At 36.2% G+C, this 20304-nt stretch overlaps 2 protein-coding genes across 3 annotated transcripts; both read left to right on the top strand.

Annotated features, from left to right (window-relative positions):
- Nucleotides 1–524: 524 nt before the first annotated feature.
- On the top strand, nt 525–3991 carry LOC137806026 (uncharacterized). Its single transcript, XM_068605903.1, has one exon. The coding sequence runs from the start codon at nt 707–709 to the stop codon at nt 3785–3787; it is 3081 nt and encodes a 1026-aa protein (XP_068462004.1). The 5' UTR covers nt 525–706; the 3' UTR covers nt 3788–3991.
- Nucleotides 3992–8429: 4438 nt separating this feature from the next.
- Nucleotides 8430–12054, top strand: LOC137806027 (protein MOS2-like). Of its 2 annotated transcripts, XM_068605905.1 has the most exons (3): nt 8430–10056; nt 10251–10332; nt 11533–12054. In XM_068605905.1, exon 1 carries the CDS (start codon nt 8582–8584, stop codon nt 9998–10000), a length of 1419 nt encoding a protein of 472 aa, XP_068462006.1. In that variant the 5' UTR covers nt 8430–8581; the 3' UTR covers nt 10001–10056; nt 10251–10332; nt 11533–12054. The 2 variants fall into 2 exon arrangements, with proteins under 2 accessions (XP_068462006.1, XP_068462007.1); XM_068605906.1 differs by lacking the exon at nt 10251–10332 and having other exon boundaries at nt 8434–10056.
- The last annotated feature ends 8250 nt before the right edge of the window (nt 12055–20304 follow it).

The following is a 20304-nucleotide window of genomic DNA, read 5'->3' as shown; positions in this document are numbered from 1 at the left end:
AGAAAAAGATAAGATATATAATTACTAAATAATTATGTCCTCTATATTATAGATTCAACTTTTATAATTATACCTTTTAATTTTTAATATTAACAAGATTAAATTATCAATAATAATAAAAATAAATATTAATTTATGTTTATAAATTCAACTTTTATGTTGTTGTAGGGTTTAATATTTTATTTTTTTTATTTTTAAAAGAAAAATTAAACTAAATATTTTTAATTTATTATTATTATTATTATTTTTTTAAAAAAATTCATTTATTTATTAATAACTATTTTAAATATTAAAAATATTTATTTTTTAATATATTTAAAATTAAAATTATTAATTTTTTTAATTTATTATTATTATTTTTTTATTTTTGAAATGATGTTAGGTAGAGAAATAAAAGTAAAAAGGTGTTAGATAAAAAAAAAATATACATGCAGAAATAAAAGTATGAATAATGATATATGAGAAATTGAGTTAAAAAGATATTAGATAATGTATTGTATGATGATATAATAACTATTATAATAGTGTATGTTTGAAGAACGATATGTATATGTAGTCCTTCTTCTTTCTCTTTGAAATTGCTTTTTAGGGTTTATCAGATATTGGCGGCACGTTTGGATTCATCGTTCTTACAGACCAAACGCGCGTTAAACCCAAGCTTTTTGCCACGTTTTTTCTCCCTTCAACTGCCTTTTCAGATTCGAAAATGGAGGAGGGAAGTTCCGATGCCGATTGCGACCGCGATCGAATCCGCAACATCTGCATCCTCGCGCACGTCGACCACGGCAAGACCACCCTCGCCGACCACCTAATTGCCTCCGCGGGCGGCGGCGTCGTTCACCCCAAGCTCGCCGGGCGCGTCCGCTTCCTTGATTACCTCGACGAGGAGCAGCGGCGCGCCATCACCATGAAGAGCTCCTCCATCCTCCTCCGCTACCGCGGCCACGCCGTGAACCTCATCGACTCCCCCGGTCACATCGACTTCTGCAGCGAGGTCTCCACCGCGGCGCGCCTCAGCGACGGCGCGCTCCTCCTGGTCGACGCCGTGGAGGGCGTCCACATCCAGACGCACGCCGTCCTCCGCCAATGCTGGATCGAGCGCCTCACCCCCTGCCTCGTCCTCAACAAGCTCGATCGCTTGATCACCGAACTCAAACTCACTCCCTCTGAAGCCTACACGCGCCTATTGCGAATCGTGCACGAGGTCAACGGAATAGTCAGCGCTTACAAATCCGAAAAATATCTCTCCGACGTCGATTCTCTGCTCGCCGGCACCGGAACCACCGAAAGCACCGGCGAGACTCTGGAGGATTACGACGATAATGAGGACGTTTTTCAGCCGCCGAAAGGGAATGTTATATTCGCTTGCGCCTTGGACGGATGGGGGTTTGGGATTCGTGAGTTTGCGGAGATATATGCGTCCAAGCTTGGGGCGAGTGTGAATGCGTTGTTGAGAGCGTTGTGGGGACCTAGGTATTTTAACCCTAAGACGAAGATGATTGTGGGGAAGAAAGGCGCTGGTTCTAATAAGAAACCTATGTTTGTTCAGTTCGTGTTGGAACCGTTGTGGCAGGTTTATCAGGGGGCGTTGGAAGGGGACAAGGGGCTGGTTGAGAAGGTTATTAAGTCGTTTAGTTTGTCGGTGCCACCGCGCGAGCTGCAGAATAAGGATGTGAAGGTCGTGCTGCAGGCTGTTATGAGCCGGTGGCTTCCGCTGTCGGACGCGGTTTTGTCGATGGTGGTGAGGTGCCTGCCGGACCCGGTTGCGGCACAGGCGTTTCGGATATCGAGGTTGATTCCGAAAAGGGAGGTTGTTGGGGATGTGGTGGAGGAGGAAGCGGTGGAGAAGGCGGAGATGGCGAGGAAGGCGGTGGAGGGGTGTGACTGTGGGGATGAGGTTCCTTGTGTGGCTTTCGTGTCGAAGATGTTTGCTCTGCCGGTTAAGATGCTGCCCGGACAGAGGGGGGAGGTTGGCAATGGTTATGGTGATGAAGGGGAGGGTGATTCCGATGAATGTTTTCTGGCTTTTGCTAGGATTTTTAGTGGGGTTTTGCATGCGGGGCAGAGAGTTTTTGTGCTTTCTGCGTTATATGATCCGTTGAAAGGAGAGTCGACGCAGAAGCATATACAGGAGGCTGAGTTGAAATCGTTGTATTTGATGATGGGGCAAGGGTTGAAAGTTGTGACATCTGCCAAGGCAGGGAATATAGTTGCCATTGCAGGTCTTGGACAGCATATATTGAAGAGTGCTACTCTTTCTTCCACCAGGAATTGTTGGCCTTTTTCGAGTATGGCATTCCAAGTTGCCCCGACTTTGAGAGTTGCAATTGAGCCATCCGACCCAGCTGATGTGGGTGCGTTGCTCAGGGGTTTGAGGCTTCTGAATCGAGCAGATCCGTTTGTTGAGGTCACAGTGTCTTCTAGGGGAGAGCATGTTCTTGCTGCTGCTGGAGAAGTTCATCTTGAGAGGTGCATAAAGGATTTGAAGGATAGGTTTGCGAAGGTAAGCTTGGAGGTCTCTCCACCTCTTGTGTCCTACAAAGAAACCATCGAGGGAGAGGTATTGAACGTGATGGAAAATTTAAAAGTTCTGAGCAGGAGATCAGATTATGTTGAAAAAACAACACCCAATGGAAGATGTGTTGTTCGGGTGCAGGTGATGAAACTTCTACCTTCTCTGACGAAGGTGCTCGATGAAAGCTCTGATTTACTTGCAGATATCATTGGAGTAAACTCGGGGCATACATTAAAAAGTTTGGAAACCCAGAGACCAAGTATTCTTGAAAATGAAAGCCCAGTTGAAGTGCTAAAAAAACGCATATTGGATGCAGTGGAGGGCGATATTTTGAGCAGGAATGAAGACGACAAGGACCATGCTGAGAAATGTAAATTGAAGTGGCTAAAGGTTTTGAGGAGGATATGGGCACTTGGACCAAGGCAGATTGGTCCTAACCTACTATTTACTCCTGATATCAAAGCAGAAAGCACGGATAGCTCTGTTTTAATACGTGGTTGTTCTCATGTATCAGAGAGGTTGGGTTTTGTGACCGATTCTAGTACCAGTGACTCAGTTGCTGAAAAGTCTTCAACTGCAAACCAAGCTTTGTACATGGACGCTGAGCACCTTGAGAGTAGTATAATATCTGGGTTCCAACTGGCCACTTCAGCCGGACCCTTGTGTGAGGAACCTATGTGGGGTTTGGCATTTGTTGTTGAGGCTCGCATATCTCCATTTTCAGGGCAGAATGATGAGTCTGAAACATCCCAGCAATCTGAGCAGTATGGCATTTTTGCAGGGCAGGTAATAGCAACTGTCAAAGATGCATGTAGAGCAGCTGTGCTTCAGAATAAGCCACGGCTTGTAGAAGCAATGTACTTCTGTGAATTGAATACACCTACTGAATATTTGGGTCCCATGTATGCTGTACTTTCCCGAAGACGGGCACGAGTTTTGAAGGAAGAGATGCAAGAAGGTTCCCCTTTCTTCACTGTCCATGCATATGTTCCTGTTTCTGAGAGCTTTGGTTTCCCGGATGAGCTTAGAAGGTGGACTTCTGGTGCTGCGAGTGCACTTCTCGTCCTTAGCCACTGGGAAGCACTTTCTGAGGATCCTTTCTTTGTACCTAAAACAGAAGAGGAAATTGAAGAGTTTGGAGATGGTTCTAGTGTTCTTCCAAATACTGCAAGAAAGTTAATTGATGCAGTCAGGCGTCGTAAGGGCCTTCCTGTGGAGGAAAAGGTTGTGCAGCATGGAACCAAGCAGAGGACACTGGCTCGTAAAGTCTGAGACTTCTCATTACAGTGGTCTCCCGAGCAGTTACGAGAACATGTAGTTGTACTTTTAAAATTTTGACCTCCCTAGATCCATTTTCTCAAGTCCATGGGATTTTGCATTGATTATTAGTAGCCTTGATAATTCTATTTGTGATCCCTTAATGTAAAAGTACAAAGAGTGCATACAAAATTAATTTACTAGATGCTTTTTATTCTAGATTTGTTGTATCTTCTAGCTAATGCCATTATACCATTGATTTTTCCTATGAAAAGGCTTAGACTTTCCTGTCTAAAAGATCACCTAATTAGCAATGTAGCATTGAGTGATTTGAGTTGTATACTATGTGAATCTTCAAGTCATTGCAATTTAAATTCTTCAATATTTTCAAAGTTCACTTTCTTTCTTTTGTCTGGTGTTTGGTAAGTTGGTACTTTTTGTAGCCTAGTCTATTATGAAATTTTATTCTACTGATGCCCACTCTTCTATTCAAATCCAAGATAACTACACTTTCATAAAGGGGGCATTACTTACACCTAATAATTACTCTAGTAGAGTGTTAGTGACTTTCTCCTGTATGTATTTCAAAAGTTCAAAGGATTATTATTACTAAAACTAAGTCCTATACTAGATTTTCTAAATAATCGGTCTGTTTGTGGTCATTTTCTTCCCTTTTCAGACTGTTTCAGATTTGTGCTGGGAGCTAGCTCAACACATTTTACAAGGTATTTTCTCAACTCAACTATTGGGAAGAAATTCAATTTTATTTTATTAATGTGTTTTGGATGATTCTTTTTATTTTCTAGGTGATTATGATTTGAAGGTCATGCGCAAGAGTACTACATTAATCGGAAGAAAGCAGTAAGTTTAGCCATCTATTTTTACTGTGATTTTTATTTATAAATATGTCCTAATGTGTTGGGATATGCTGGTTAGATTTTTTTGTGCATTCTCCAATTTTAGATTTGTTCTCCAAGCTTCTGTTCTCAGTCATAGCTAACTTTTAAATTGGGTTGCAGTTGATTGTCTTCTCTTCTGATAGTGTATGTGTTGTATAGGTTACACCGCAAGTAATGTATACCAGTGAATAGCTTAGAGCTACCTCTGTCAGTTATGACAGCTGTTGAGTTAGTTGTGACAGCTTTCAGTTAGTTAGAGCTCGGACTCTATCTCTGTATTCTATAAATTACTTCTTCTTAATCAAATAAAATAATAATGAAACAGTTCAGTCAGACTACTTAACTCTTTCTCTAAAGTCAATGAATTTTACATATTCTATCAGGCTTTTTGGATCTGTCTTGAGTTTCTGATAAAGGTTTCAGAAAAAAATTGTGCTAAATTAATGGTTGTTATTCAAGGGGTATGATATTTTTCTATGTAATTTGGCATGATTGACTGAGTTGTTTTGGTCCTTGGTTGCATTCACTTTCCGTTTGAGTTTGCTACTCATAACTAGCTTAAACTTGAGAGTGATGTTAAGATATTGGTTATAGGTTGTTAGTATTTATTGAGATCGCACATCAATGGGGATATGATCATAGTAGAGCTTATATAGGCCTGAGAAATACTCTACTGAGTTAGGCTCAACTAAAATTGAAGATGTATTAGATCATGGATCTATATTTGGGTTATCCTTCATTTTCCAAAATTCTATTTGGCTTTGTGCCTCCCTGTGCAATATGAAAATCCAGTCCTATAATCTCCATGCTCTAGATGCCCAATCTTGGGTGTGAGAGGCTGCATTGAGATCTCACATTGACTGTAGATATTGTTAGAGTAGAACTTGTAAAAGGCTTGGACAATCCTCATCTCATGAGCTAACATTTGGTGTTGAGTTAAGCCCATTTCAAGTTTAACAGTCTTATTATATCTGGTTATCTGATTAAGGCTTTGTATATTACTTATCACACTACAAATGATTTACCTTTAAACCTATAATTCTTTTAACATTCATTATTTTATAGAAATTTTCATCTTCTCTTAATGTGTTTGGATAAATAATTTTAAGGATGAAATGTATTTTTTTGAATGAATTTAAATTGATAAACAATTTGTTTGGAGGTTTATAATATGAAATTCGAAATTCTGGAATATATTTATATGTTTTTTTTATCTAAAATGACGACTTTGAAATTATACCATCTAAGATGGAATTAAAAATAAAGGAAATTATACTGGTACCCCCTATGTTTAGGCAATATAACACTTTCACCTCCGATTTATGACCCTACAAAACACCCCTGAAATCCATAATGTGGTGTTGCACTCCCTGTTAAGATAGGGGGTTTGTTTTCATTTACTTAAAGTTGTCATTTGAGTTTCCACAATATATACTTTGTTCTGTCTTCCTTTCTTGAAGCCTTTTGTTCTCATTCAATGTCTGTTTTGATGAGTAGTTTTATAATGAAGGGATATATGGTGGTCGAGTTGTGTTGGTTTAGGGTTTAGGGTTTATGAGGAAACAGAGCAAACTAATGAAAAATCTCATTTTGTTTCCTTCCCTTGATGATCTTTCGTTCCTTTTGTACTTTTCACTGTCACACTTCCTTCCACCACCACTGACCATAATTACCTGCATCCTTTTACATTGCTACCATGATGAAACTTCCATGAATTATTTTGGTTTTGTAGAAGTAAAAAATGTTTGCCGATAAATCTCAATTTATAGTGTTGTAAGTGGTTGGTGATTAATAGAAACTGATGTCTAAAATTCAGTTGTCCATATAATTACCCAAGTAAATAATAGCATTGTATTGCCAAAATTCAATTTCTATGTACTTTAAAATCTTTGTGGGGTTTGGCATGCACTTCTTGTCCTTTGCCATTGGGAAGAACTTTCTGAGGATCCTTTCTTTGTACCTAAAACAGAAGAGGAAATTGAAGAGTTTGGAGATGGTTCTAGTGTTCTTCCTAATACCACAAGAAAGTTAATTGATGCAGGGGCCTTCCTCTGGAGGAAAAGGTTATCCAAATTTTATTTATGAAAATTATTATGCATAAGTAATAGTTCTAAGAAATTATTCATTTTGATTTAGATTAATTTAATTCTTTAGTTTATTAATCATTAATGAGATCACTCTACCAAAATTACTGTTAAGATTAGGAGAAAAAAAATATTGTTAGAAGAATTAAACCCTTTATTCATATTCAATTAGTTCACCACAAAATAAGACAAATTCTTGAAATAGTTCAACTACTTTAAAGTTTAATTGAAATAAAACAAATTTTGTTACTAAGCACATAAAATAAGACAAATTCCTGAAATAATACTACAAAATTTTGAAAACTATTATAGACTTTTACAGGCATCTAAACAAAAGTATTTTCTTTCTGGATTATGTAAATTAAAGATGGAGCAATCCAAAAGTATTTTCTATATAATTAGAAAGATAAAAAAATTACAAAATTTAACAAAAGAAAAAGAAAACAAAAGAGTAAAGGAAAGAAAATGGAAGAATTTAAAAATTTAAGTATAGGATCTGCTTAAATACTAATATTTAAAAAAAAATAGTATATTTAATATCTAAAGTTTTTATTATTTTCAATTGAATTTTTGACATTTAAATTTTTCACATGTGACTAATTATATTTATTTGTCTCCTTTTCTGGATGTTAAAGAAATGTGACTTTGTATCATTAATATATAATGATAAATAACAAGTGATTTTTATTTTTTTTTACTGAAAACATGTTGAATAATAGAAGATTAATAATCTACACTGATGGTAATAACCAGTATAGTCCCCTTATCACTATATGTATCCAATAGGTTTTTAATAAACAATAAAATTCATTTATTATTTTACATTAATTTCAATACCATTTTATATTAAAAACAAAATACAATATTTTTTAATACATGGAAACAACTAAGTGTAACACGAAGGAGCAAGAATTAAAGAAAAAAAATTTAAATAATTCAATTAAAAATATAAAATTAGAAGTAACTATAAATAAATAAAAAATTAATAAGAATAGAATTAAAAATATTTAAATTTATGAAAGAGTGGAAAATTTCAAAACCCAAATTAATCATCACAATATCTTATTTCATTGTTTTCACTTGTTTAAGCTGAGTCTTTATTTTTTTAACCTAACAATAAAAACCACTTATAAAACATATCAAAATACTTAATTATTCATTTTCCAGAATAAATGCTTAAAAGACTTTACTTATTTAATTTTTTATACTATTAACATATAAAAGGTATATGATATATATTCAATAACCATTATTTTGTTTTTAAAGTGGTTATGTTTTTATGTATAGTATCAGTTTAATATGTTTGGTTTATCTTTCTCTTTTTCTATTTTCTTAATATTAGGTTATTTTCAAGACAAGATCTTCATGCAATATATTCATCTAATTTATGCTCTGTTTTTTTTGTTATTTACTGTAATTTCATTTTTCTGTTAATTCTAGTTTTTTTATAATCTGTTTTCTATTTTTAATGCGAGAGACTAAATGATGATAAAATATTTTAATTTAACATCAAATTATAGACTAATTATATATGACGTAGAAAAATAATATTAGATAATTTAAGATATAAATTATGTTACCATTTCGGATAAATAAAATTTTTATCAAATAATTTATAGTTAAATTAAAAAAAATTCAAAAGAATGGAAATATTACATTTTAGAATAATTGTTTGAGAAGAGTGGCTAGTCTGGGGATTAAACTAGAATTTTGATATCTTAGAGGAGTGAATAGGAAAAATTCCCTTAGAAGAACCCTAATTACTTCAACTCCATCATTCTTCTTCTTCTCGATTCGATCTGATTCGTGAACGAAGAAGCGAAAGAATGAAACTTTCTTTCTCTGTCCCTTCGTCGAAACCCCAATCGAAGCCCAAACCAGTCAATTCCTTCGACGACACTTCCGCAGCTCAAAACGACGCCGCTGGATCCAAACACCTCATCACCGAATTCGATCCTTCCAAACCCGCTCCCTCCCTCGCCCCCAAAACCCTAATTCCACCAATCCAAAACCAATGGAAACCCTTCAAAAAGATGAAGAACCTCCACCTCCCCACCGCCGACCCCGAATCCGAAGCCCTCACATTCGAACTCCACGCCGCCGACGACCAACCCGACTCCGACGTCTCCTACGGCCTCAACCTCCGCGCCGACAAAAAAAGTGAGCAGAACAATGGTACCGCACTTCCGCCGCCGCCGCCGCGCCGCGTTCCGGCAGAGAGCACTATGCTGCAGAAGCTGAAGGACGACTTGCTGAGGCTACCGGAGGACAACGGGTTCGACGAATTCAAGGATGTCCCCGTCGAGGGTTTTGGCGCTGCGCTGCTGGCCGGGTACGGGTGGAAGGAAGGGATGGGGATTGGGAAGAACGCGAAGGAGGACGTGAAGGTTGTGGAGATCAAGCGGAGAACTGCCAAGGAAGGATTGGGGTTTGTTGGTGATGCTCCTGCTGCGCTGGTTCGTAGCAATAATGACAAGGACAACAAGGACAAGGAGAAGAATGAGAAGAAGGAGAAGGTTGTTAGGATTGTTGGGGGAAGAGATGCTGGGCTGAAGGGTAGTGTTGTGTCTAGGATTGGGGATGATTATCTTGTTTTGGAGCTATCCAGGAGTGGAGAGAAGGTGAAGGTGAAGGTGGGCGATGTTGCTGAATTGGGTTCTAAGGAGGAAGAGAGGTGTCTGAGGAAATTGAAGGAGTCGAAGACTCAGCGTGAGGATAGAGGGCCGAAGAGGAAGCACGAGAGGGATGAGGTGGAGGAGAATGGAGTGGATGTTAGTCGGAGAGAGGAGAGGAAAGGGGTGGGTCGCAGGGATGTGGTTGAGAAGAGAACGAATGGTGGTAGGAGAGAGGAGAGGAGAGTGGTGGATCATAGGAAGGTTTCTTGGCTTACTAGTCACATTCGGGTGAGGGTGATTAGCAGGGATTTGAAAGGAGGGCTATTGTATTTGAAGAAGGGGGAGGTTCTGGATGTTGTTGGGCCTACCACTTGTGATGTATCTATGGATGAAAGCAGGGAGATTGTTCAAGGGGTGTCCCAAGATTTTCTGGAGACGGCTATTCCGAAACGTGGGGGACCTGTGCTTGTGTTGGCTGGTAAATACAAGGGTGTATTTGGGAGTCTGGTGGAGAGAGATTTGGACCGGGAAATGGCCATTGTTAGGGATGCTGATACCCATGAGCTGCTCAATGTGAAGCTTGAACAAATTGCGGAGTATATGGGGGACCCAAGCTTATTGGGACATTGATCTGTTGCATCTGATGCTGCATATGTCGGTTTCCATAGGGATCAACTGATTTACAAGTATGCATCTTTGGAATCTTTGATTTTCTTCTTCTTTAATACTTCACGATAATTTAAGGATCCATTTAAAGTTAAAGCTTTTGGTTTAAATGTTGTCTTTCATTTCATATGTTGATTGAACTAATACCATATGAATACAAGGTAGCTTTGTAACAGTATTACTCTATGCAATAATATTCTATGCAAACCAATAGGTATTAAGCGAAGTTGTCCAACAGACGCCATACTTCCCAAGAATTGATATAGGCAATGTGCAACTTTCCAACACGTAAAAAGGTGTGGCATCTTGTATTTTGGACAATTCTGATGAACTCTGTTTACTTCCGGTTTGATTTATCTCAATCTGTAAAAGCTGCAGCACAAGCATTACTTATTTCAGTTGCAGTTATAGTATATTCTAACTGATTAATGAGAACCGTTGAGGTTTCTCTGTTTGTTGTATCCATTGTTTGATTATCGTGGATTAAATGCCATTGGGAATTTGGGATTTGTTTGTTGCAAGTTTTCTTGTCCTTTTATATCAATATTTTTTTTTTTTTGTATGTGGAACAAACTCTTTGTGGATATCAAGCTGGTGCTTGCATGGCGTGGCTTTTTGATGTTATTTTCTCATCTATGATCAAAATTTATTACATGTATTGTGTTTTGTATTTATTTACTGAACTTTCACAATCAACCTTAAAAATAAACCCTTCCACGAAAAAAAAATAATTCTATATAGCTAGCCGCATGCCGTTTGGCTCTGCAGTGACTCCTGCTTTAGTTTAACATATTTTTAACTCTGTGATTGATGAGTTTCATTAAGCCTTATAGGTTGTAAGTCTTCAATGTAAGTTTAGTTGCAGGTTTTCTTTGATTTAGAGTTTTTTTTATTTGTTAATTTTTATCCATGAGCGTGCATTTTTGTGTGGGAGAAGATAAAATCATACCTCTGTGGTGTAGCTCAAGTCACAAAATTATACTTATGATTATTTATGCATGAGTCAATGATTTAAGGAAATAGTATTTCAGTTTCATAATTCAAATCAGGGAAGATGTTGAACTAAAGTTAGAGTAATAAAATTTGAACACTTGAGAAAAACAAAAATTATAAAATGATTCAAGCAGCCAACTCTGGCCATTTTTCTTTTTCTCCCTCCATCTCATTATTGTTTTTTTCTTTTTCTGATTTACTGATGCTCTTTTCTTTTGCTGATTCCTTTTTATTATTCTTTAGTCCTGAAATAACCTCCACAAGGCCTGTTACACTGTACAATCATGGTAATTGGGTTGTTGAGTAATAGTGTAGGGTTCTTCTGTCTCGTGTTGTAGGTTTTGTTTATACTGAACTGGGTTTTCTACTTGCTAGTACGGGTTTCAAGATAGGAGTGTGTTCAGTGTAATAATTTGTTGTTGGTTGATGATCTCATGTTATATTAATATTGTGTGAATTGCTATATGGATTATGTGACTGATATTAGAGCATGAACTTTGTAGGTTGTCATTTGAGTGAGACTTCAAGCTGGTCCGAGTCTCTTTAATGCACAGGATAGAGATCAATATTCAGCTTTGAGTGATAACAGGGGATGGAAACAACTACTTTAGTTGGTTATTTGAATGGTCTGTGGCATGATTAGAGATTCTTATCTTGTTTTATTGTGTTTTGACTCTAAGTTGTCATCTTGCCCTATGAAACTTATCTGGGAAACCTATGAAACTTATCAAGTGATGTTTGAAGCTTAAAATTCGAGGATTTTCAGAGCAGATACTACCAATTCGGGTAACCAATAGAACATGAGCACACTTACATCCACACAGGTAGTGGTTCAAATGGGTCAGTAAATACCACATTACAAGCAAAGATGCGGTTCCTCCAAAACAATCTTGCAAAGGAATGTTCTCTGATAAAAAAGGAAGGTGAAATGCAGCATTGTGTTTCTGAAATATGTAAAAACTGTAATTCATTGTGTTTCTGAAATAAATAAAAAGTGCAAAGTGCATATTTGTTTTAAATTCAAACATTTGGTTGGATTTTAGAGAATGCAGCATAATCTTTCTTGTTGAAAAATATAGCATTTTTCAGGAAGATGAAGTAAAGTCTTCAACCAAAATATTCCACCTAAAACTCGATCAATCTTTGTCTGAAATTTTGCAACATGCTTTACTTAAATAATCAATTAATGTCAAAGATTTTTAAATGAAATTTTAACTAAAAAATTATTTTGGGAAAATTTTCCAGAAATTTTGGGGAAACTAAGGTTATTCTCTTTTAAAATTTGTGAAATTTTATTTTATTTTCTGCAATTTTATTTTGGTTCCATATAGTGTTGAAAAACTTTTAAAAAGTTCACACAAGTAAATCCTAAACTCTAAAACATTTTTTTTTGTTAAAACCAACTTTTTTTTGGAAAACTATAGATTTGAGACTTTTTTAATGTCTTATTTGTAAGGTCTTTTGGTTTGAATATTTTTACCAAACATTTAGTTAATTTGTGTATTTAATTTTGGTTAAGATCTGAATTTTAAATTTGTTCAACAAGATTTACAATAAATTTTTTATTTATTATTGTCAAAGTTGAAAGAAAAGGTCGTTTGTGTGAAACTGTTTGATTTTTTTCTTATGTGAATCAATACTCATCCGTTTAACCTAAAATTTATCACGTTTTGACTCAAATTCAGTCGAGATTCTTACATGAAATTTCAACAAAAAAACCTACTTTCATATGAAATTTGTGAAATTCGTCATATTTTTTGCAATTTTATTTTGGGCTCGTATTGTGTTGAAAAATTCTGAAAAAATTGAAACAAGTACTTTCATATGTTGTTTGCACCCAAGTAAGGAAATACATCCATAAACAAATCACAAAAAGAAGATAAAGGGAAGAAAAACCAAAACGTTTTGTTTTCAGAAAACAAGTTTTGTTCACTATCGGCCTGTGACTTATTACACCTTACTCCTTGGGTATTTTGGTCTAAAATTTTTACCAGACATTCGACATTATGTCTATTGAGTTTTGGCTGAGATCTGAAACCCAAATCCGTCCCACAAGATTTGCAATAAATTTTTTATTCATCATTAATGGGTTGAAATGAAGGTTTGTTTGTGTATGAAACTGTTTGATTTTTTCGTGGGTGAATACTCATTCGTTTGACCTAAAATTTGTTGTATTTTGTCCCAAATACAATCGATATTCTTACATGAAATTTTAGGAAAAAACTATTTTGGGAGAATTTTTCAGAAATTTTATGCAAACCAAGGCTATCCTCTACCAAAACTTGTGAAATTTTGCCCATCTTTTTGCAAAGTTATTTTGTGTTCGTATTGCATTGAAAAACTTCGAAAAAATTGATACAAGTACTTTCATATGTTGTTTGCACCAAGGTAAGGAGGCACGTCCATAAAAAAATCACAAAAATAAGATACAGGGAAGAAAACCCAGGACGTTTTATTTTCGGAAAATCAGTTTTGTTCACTCTCGGTCTGGGGCATACTACGCCTTACTCCTTGGGTATTTTGGTCTGAAATTTTTACCAGACATTCCCCATTGTGTCTATTGAGATTTGGCTAAGATCTGAGCCCCAAATCCGTCCCACAAGATGCGCAATAAATTTTTATTCATCACTGCCAGGGTTGAAAGAAAGGTTCGTTTGTGTGTTAATCTGTTTGATTTTTTTCGAGGGTCAACACTAAACCGTTTGACCTGAAACTTGTCGCGTTTTGTCCCAAATTCAGTCGACATTCTTACGTGGAATTTTAGAAAAAAACTATTTTGGGAGAATTTTTTTCAGAAATTTTGTGCAAACCAAGGCTATCCTCCACCCAAACTTGTGCAATTTCGCCTTACTTTTTGCAATTTTATTTTGGGTCCGTATTGCGTTGAAAAATTCCAAAAAAAATTGACACAACTACTTTCATATGTTGTTTGCACCAAGGTAAAGAGGGACGTCCATAAACAAATCACAAAAAGAAGATACATGAAAGAAAATCTAGGACGTTTTGTTTTCCGAAAACCACTTTTGTTCACTCTCGGTCTAGGACTTACTATGCCTTACTTCCTTGAGTATTTTGATCTAAAATTTTTACCAGACATTCACCATTATGTCTATTGAGTTATGGCTGAGATCTGAGCCCCAAATCCGTACCACAAGATTCGCAATAATTTTTTTTTCATCACTATTAAGGTTGAAAGGAAGGTTCGTTTGTGTGTGAAACAATTTGATTTTTTTCGTGGAAGTATACTGATCCTTTTAACTTGAAATTTGTTGCTTTATATCTCAAATTCAGGCGACCTTGTTTCGTGGAATTTCAGAAAATAAACTATTTCGGACGAATTTTTTCAGAAATTTTGTGCAAACCAAGACTATCTTTACTAAAACTTGTGAAAATTTGCCCTATTTTTCGCTAATTTATTCTAGTTCTGTATTGTGTTGAAAAATTTCTAAAAAATTGACACAAGTACTTTCATATGTTGTTTGCACCAAGGTAAGGAGGGCGTTCATAAACAAATCACAAAAAGAAGATACAAAGAAGAAAAACTAGAACAATTTGTGTTCGGAAAACCAGTTTTGTTCACTCTCAGTTTGGGACTTACTACGCATTTCTCTTTGGGTATTTTGGTCTGAATTTTTTATCAGACATTCGCCATTGTGTCTATTTAGTTTTGACAAAGATCTGAGCCACAAATCCGTCCCACAAGATTCGCAATAAATTTTTTATTCATCATTGTCAGGGTTGAAAGGAAGGTTCGTTTGTGTGTGAAACTATTCATCATTCCCAAACTGCTTGATTTTTTTCGTGGGTGAATACTCATCCATTTGACCTATAATTTGTCGCGTTTTGTCCCAAATTCAGTCGACATTCTTACGTGAAATTTCGGGAAAAAACTATTTTGGGAGAATTTTTCAGAAATTTTATGCAAACCAAGGCTATGCTCTACCAAAACTTGTGAATTTTCACCCTAATTTTTGCAATTTTGTTTTGGGTATGTATTGTGTTAAAAAATAGCGAAAAATTGACACAAGTACTTTCATATGTTTTTTGTACCCAGGTAAGGAGACACGCCCATAAGAAAATCACAAAAAGTAGATACAGGGAAAAAAGTTAGGACGTTTTGTTTTCGGAAAACCATTTTTGTTCACTCTCGGTCTGGGACTTACTACAACTTTTTCCTTGGATATTTTGGTCTTAAATATTTACCAAACATTCGCCATTGTGTCTATTGAGTTTTGGTTGGGATATGAGCCCAAAATTCGTTCCACAAGATTCACAAATTTTTTTTATTCATCATTGTTAGGGTTGAAAAAAAGGTTCATTTGTGTGTGAAACTATTGAATTTTTTTCGTGGGTGAATACTCATCCGTTTGACCTGAAATTTGTTGCGTTTTGTCCCAAATTCAGTCGAAATTCTTACGTAGAATTTAAGGAAAAAACTATTTCGGGAGAATTTTTCAGAAATTTTGTGCAAACCAAGGCTATCATCCTTTATCAAAACTTGTGAAGTTTCGCCAAAATTTTTACAATTTTATTTTGTATCCGTTTTGCGTTTAAAAAATCTGAAAAAATTGACACAAGTTCTTTCATATGTTTTTTGTATCCAGGTAAGGAGACACGTCCATGAAAAAAATCACAAAAAGTAGATAAAGGGAAGAAAAGTCAGGACGTTTTTTTTTTCGGAAAACCATTTTTGTTCACTCTCGGTCTGGAACTTACTACGACTTTTTCCTTGGATATTTTGGATTGAAATTTTTACCAGATATTCACCATTGTGTCTATTGAGTTTTGGCTGCGATTTGAGCTCTAAATCCGTTCCACAAGATTCACAATAAATTTTTTATTCATCACTGTCGGTGTTGAAAGGAAGGTTCGTTTGTGTGTGAAAGTGTTTGCTTTTTTTTCGTGTCTGAATACTCATCCATTTGACCTGAATTTGACGCGTTATGTCCCAAATTTAGTTGACATTCTTACGTGGAATTTCGGGAAAAATCTATTTTGGGAGAATTTTTCAGAAATTTTGTGCAAACCAAGGCTATCCTCTACCAAAACTTGTGAATTTTCACCCTAATTTTTGCAATTTTATTTTGGGTACGTATTGTCTTAAAAAATACCCAAAAAATTGACACAAGTTCTTTCATATGTTGTTTGTACCCAAGTAAGGAGACACGTCCATGAAAAAATCACAAAAAGTAGATACAGGGAAGAAAAGTCAGGACGTTTTGTTTTCGGAAAACCATTTTTGTTCACTCTCGGTCTGGGACTTATTACGACTTTTTCCTTGGATATTTTGGTCTGAAATTTTTACCAGACATTTGGTATTGTGTCTATTCAGTTTTGGTTGAGATATGAGCCCTAAATCCGTTCCACAAGATTCACAATAAAATTTTTATTCATCACTGTCGGTGTTGAAAGGAAGTTTCGTTTGTGTGTGAAACTGTTTGCTTTTTTATCGTGGGTGATTAGTCATCCATTTGACCTGAAATTTGTTGCGTTTTGTCCCAAATTCAGTCGACATTCTTACGTGGAATTTCGGGAAAAAACTATTTTGGGAGAATTTTTCAGAAATTTTGTGCAAACCAAGGCTATCCTCTACCAAAACTTGTGAAGTTTCGGCCTAACTTTTACAATTTTATTCTGTGTCTGTATTGCGTTTAAAAAATCTGAAAAAATTGACACAAGTTTTTTCATATGTTTTTTGTACCCAGGTAAAAAGACACGTCCATGAAAAAATCACAAAAAGTAGATACAGGGAAGAAAAGTCAGAACGTTTTGTTTTCGGAAAACCATTATTGTTCACTCTCGGTCTGGGACTTACTACGACTCTTTCCTTGGATATTTTGGACTGAAATTTTTACCAAACATTTGCCATTGTGTCTATTGAGTTTTGGCTAAAATCTGAGCCCTAAATACATTCCACAAGATTCACCACAATTTTTTTACTCATCATTGTCGGTGTTGAAAGGAAGGTTAGTTTGTGTTTGAAACTGCTTGATTTTTTTCGTGGGTGAATACTCATCCATTTGACCTATAATTTGTCGCGTTTTGTCCCAAATTCAGTCGACATTCTAACGTGAAATTTCGGGAAAAAACTATTTTGGGAGAATTTTTCAGAAATTTTGTGCAAACCAAGCTCTACCAAAACTTGTGAATTTTCACCCTAATTTTTGCAATTTTGTTTTGGGTATGTATTGTGTTAAAAAATAGCAAAAAATTGACACAAGTACTTTTATATGTTTTTTGTACCCAGGTAAGGAGACACGTCCATAAGAAAATCACAAAAAGTAGATACAGGGAAAAAAGTTAGGACGTTTTGTTTTCGGAAAACCATTTTTGTTCACTCTCGGTCTGGGACTTACTAGAACTTTTTCCTTGGATATTTTGGTCTTAAATATTTACCAAACATTCGCCATTGTGTCTATTGAGTTTTGGCTGGGATATGAGCCCAAAATTCATTCCACAAGAGTCACAAATTTTTTTTTTATTCATCATTGTCAGGGTTGAAAAAAAGGTTCATTTGTGTGTGAAACTATTGAATTTTTTTCGTGGGTGAATACTCATCCGTTTGACCTGAAATTTGTTGCGTTTTGTCCCAAATTCAGTCGACATTCTTACGTAGAATTTAAGGAAAAAACTATTTCGGGAGAATTTTTTAGAAATTTTGTGCAAACCAAGGCTATCATCCTCTATCAAAACTTGTGAAGTTTTGAGATAATTTTTACAATTTTATTCTGTGTCCGTTTTGCGTTTAAAAAATCTGAAACAATTGACACAAGTTCTTTCATATGTTTTTTGTATCCAGGTAAGGAGACACGTCCATGAAAAAAATCACAAAAAGTAGATAAAGGGAAGAAAAGTCAGGACGTTTTGTTTTCGGAAAATCATTTTTGTTCACTCTCGGTCTGGAACTTATTACGACTTTTTCCTTGGATATTTTGGATTGAAATTTTTACCAGATATTCACCATTGTGTCTATTGACTTTTGGCTGCGATTTGAGCTCTAAATCCGTTCCACACGATTCACAATAAATTTTTTATTCATCACTGTCGGTGTTGAAAGGAAGGTTCGTTTGTGTGTGATAGTGTTTGCTTTTTTTTTCGTGTCTGAATACTCATCCATATGACCTGAAATTTGACGCGTTATGTCCCCAATTCAGTCAACATTTTTACGTGGAATTTCAGGAAAAAACTATTTTGGGAGAATTTTTCAGAAATTTTGCGTAAACCAAGGCTATCCTCTACCAAAACATGTGAATTTTCACCCTAATTTTAGCAATTTTATTTTGGCTACGTATTGTCTTAAAAAATACCAAAAAAATTGACACAAGTTCTTTCAAATTTTGTTTGTACCAAAGTAAGGAGACATGTCCATGAAAAAATCACAAAAAGTAGATACAGGGAAGAAAAGTCAGGACGTTTTGTTTTTGGAAAACCATTTTTGTTCACTCTGGGTGAAAACAACACAAGAAAGTGCTCGTGTAAATTTTTTTCGGCGCGATGCGAACCCAGAATGAAATTGGATAAATTAGGCCGGAATTTTACAAGTTTCGGTAGAGGATAGCCTTGATTTTCACAAAATTTTGGAAAAATTCTCCCGGAATAGTTTTTTTCTGAAATTCCACCCAAGAATCTCCACTGAATTTGGGACAAAATGCGACAAATTTCAGGTCAAACGGATGAGTATTTACCCACGAAAAAATCAAACAGTTTCGCACACAAACGAACCTTCCTTTCAGCTCTAGCAGTGACGAATAAAAAATTTATTTCCAATCTTGTGGGACGAATCTGGGGCTCAAACCTCAGCCAAAACTCAATAGACACAGTGACGGATGTCTGGTAAAAATTTCAGACCAAAATACACAAGGAGTAAGGCGTAGTAAGTCCCAGACCGAGAGTGAACAAAACCGGTTTTCCGAAAACAAAACGTCCTGGCCTTTCTTCCCCGCATCTTCTTTTTGTGCTTCCTTTATGGACGTGCCTCCTTGCCTGGGTGCAAACAACACACGAAAGTGCTCGTGTGAATTTTTTTCGGCACGATACTGACCCAGAATGAAATTGCAAAAATTAGGCCGGAATTTCACAAGTTTCGGTATAGGATAACCTTGGTTTTCACAAAATTTCTGAAAAATTCTCCTGGAATAGTTTTTTCCCGAAATTCCACCCAAGAATCTCCACTGAATTTGGGACAAAACGCGACAAATTTCAGGTCAAACGGATGAGTATTCACCTACGAAACAAATCAAACAGTTTCACACACAAACAAACCTTCCATTCAGCTTTGGCAGTGACGAATAAAAAATTTATTGCCAATCTTGTGGGACGAATCTGGGGCTGAAACTTCAGCCAAAACTCAGTAGCCACAGTGACGGATGTCTGGTAAAAATTTCAGACCAAAATACCCAAGGAGTAAGGCGTAGTAAGTCCCAGACCGAGAGTGAACAAAACCGGTTTTCCGAAAACAAAACGTCCTGACCTTTCTTCCCCGCATCTTCTTTTTGTGATTCCTTTAAGGACGTGCCCCCTTGCCTGGGTGCAAACAACACACGAAAGTGCTCGTGTGAATTTTTTTCAGCACGATACGGACCCAGAATGAAATTGCATAATATAGGCCGGAATTTCACAAGTTTCGGTAGAGGATGATAGCCTTGGTTTTCACAAAATTTCTGAGAAATTCTCGTGGAATAGTTTTTTCCTGAAATTCCACCCAAGAATCTGCACTGAATTTGGGACAAAACGCGACAAATTTCAGGTCAAACGGATGAGTATTCACCCACGAAAAAAATGAAACAGTTTCGCACAAAAACGAACCTTCCCTTCAGCCCTAGCAGTGACGAATAAAAAATTTATTGCAAATCTTGTGGGATGAATCTGGGGGTCAAACCTCAACCAAAACTCAATAGACACAGTGACGGATGTCTGGTAAAAATTTCAGACCAAAATACCCAAGGAGTAAGGCGTAGTAAGTCCCAGACCGAGAGTGAACAAAACCGGTTTTCTGAAAACAAAACGTCCTGGCCTTTCTTCCCCGCATCTTCTTTTTGTGATTCCTTTATGGACGTGCCTCCTTGCCTGGGTGCAAACAACACACGAAAGTGCTCGTGTGAATTTTTTTCAGCACGTTACGGACCCAGAATGAAATTGCATAAATTAGGCCGGAATTTCACAAGTTTCGGTAGAGGATGATAGCCTTGGTTTTCACAAAATTTCTGAAAAATTCTCCTGGAATAGTTTTTTCCTAAAATTCCACCCAAGAATCTGCACTGAATTTGGGACAAAAC

Source organism: Phaseolus vulgaris, chromosome 3 (genome assembly GCF_000499845.2).
Source record: "Phaseolus vulgaris cultivar G19833 chromosome 3, P. vulgaris v2.0, whole genome shotgun sequence".
In the NCBI taxonomy this organism is placed as follows: domain Eukaryota; kingdom Viridiplantae; phylum Streptophyta; class Magnoliopsida; order Fabales; family Fabaceae; genus Phaseolus; species Phaseolus vulgaris.
Note: the sequence above shows the minus strand (reverse complement) of the source record. Positions and strands in the feature narration are given on the sequence as shown.